This window comes from Cyprinodon variegatus, unplaced genomic scaffold (genome assembly GCF_000732505.1).
Source record: "Cyprinodon variegatus isolate N-32 unplaced genomic scaffold, C_variegatus-1.0 Scaffold1208, whole genome shotgun sequence".
Lineage (NCBI taxonomy): Eukaryota > Metazoa > Chordata > Actinopteri > Cyprinodontiformes > Cyprinodontidae > Cyprinodon > Cyprinodon variegatus.
The window spans coordinates 184,880-186,450 of NW_015151661.1; the positions used below are offsets into that span (position 1 = coordinate 184,880).

Genomic DNA, 1,571 nt, shown 5'->3' on the forward strand with positions numbered 1-1,571 from the left:
TTTTTAGCGTTCCATTGCGTTTCTGATTCCTGCTCTAATCTGCCTTCTATCCACTGGGCGTGCCCTGTACCTGTCTTGGTTGTTACATTCCGTAGTGTTCCTGATACTCTGACCTCTTCTGCCTCTTAAACTACTGAGCTTGCCTGTTCCCACCTGAATGTTCTGCCCGAACTATCTGTGGACTCAAGGAACCTTGAACCTGCCTGTTCCTGTTCTCATCGGTATTCCTGACGGGCTCCGGACTCCGGACTCCGGACTCCTGGACCTCTTAGCCCACCTGTTCTGATCTGGATCCCTGACCTGGCTTGGACTCCTGCTTGTTCTTTGGGACTGTAGCATCTTGGTCACACTGGGCGGCACCTGCCACATCTCCTTGGCAGCCCGCTGGCTAGATCCTACCTCGTTCTATGGAGATGGACTGAACTGATAAAGTAGAGTTCCCAGTAATGGGTGGTGGCCCATTCTAAACCAGCCCTTGTTTTTAATAAACACTTTTGAATTATTCCGCTGTCTTTCTCACCTTGAATACTGTGTCCTTCTGTCCTGTGTAATGTCAGATTATTCTTACCACAATAAGGACCCATCTGCAGACAGACAGTGGTATTCGAACAATGTTTTTCTCGGCTCGAGTTCAGGCATGCAGAGATTCTGGATCTGCGGTTTCAGATCTGGATCTGTGGTTTCAGATCTGGATCTGCGGTTTCAGGCTACTTCTGTGTCAGGAGCTGTCAGGAGCAGCGTCTGTTCCACCCTGAAGTTTTGTTTTTGGTCATTCTAGTCTGTATCTGGATATTCTTTGGGTCCTTCTGTTTTGTGTCATAATACAAAAATCTAACACGAAGAAGAGATCTTCACACCAACTAGAACTGCTCACCTTTTTCCACTGATTTTATAAGTGATACTTTTACAAGCGGCAGAATATGACAGAGATGATGGCTCTGCATCCAGAACCTCCATCTGCCTATAATGAGCACTGATGTGTGAACAGCAGACCCTTAAAACGATGAAGACAAAATGTGGTTCTAGAAGATCACTCAGGTTTAATCTAGATTTTAAATTTACCGTATGGCATGGTCCATGCGTGAAACCGTGAGGTATGCTGCCAAGTTGGCCGTGTACGATGAACATACGATGAGCGTGAAGAGCCACCAGCTGCCCATGACGATCCTCAGAGCCACCGAGCCAACCACGCTGTCACCTCCTGCAAAAAAAAATTGTCAGGATCTGGATGAGCGTGAGAGGTTTCAGGATCTGGATGAGTGTGGGAGGTTTCAGGATATGGACGAGCGTGGGAAGTTTCAGAATCTGGACGAGCGTGAGAGGTTTCAGGATCTGGACGAGCGTGGGAGGTTTCAGGATCTGGACGAGCGTGGGAGGTTTCAGGATCTGAACGAGCGTGGGAGGTTTCAGGATCTAAACGAGCGTGGGAGGTTTCAGGATCTGGACGAGCGTGGGAGGTTTCTGAATCTGGACGAGCGTGAGAGGTTTCAGGATCTGGACGAGCGTGAGAGGTTTCAGGATCTGGACGAGCGTGAGAGGTTTCAGGATCTGGACGAGCGTGAGAGGTTTAG

At 48.8% G+C, this 1,571-nt stretch overlaps 1 protein-coding gene across 1 annotated transcript in view; it reads right to left on the bottom strand.

Moving 5' to 3' along the window:
- Positions 1–1,571, bottom strand: part of LOC107102128 (glutamate receptor ionotropic, delta-1-like) — a gene marked incomplete at its 5' end in the record, with an annotated part of 56,617 nt that overhangs the window by 26,535 nt on the left and 28,511 nt on the right. Inside the window, one exon of the mRNA XM_015401309.1 lies at positions 1,063–1,201. Within this exon, the coding sequence (XP_015256795.1) occupies positions 1,063–1,201 (139 nt within the window). The remainder of the gene's footprint in view (positions 1–1,062; positions 1,202–1,571) is intronic.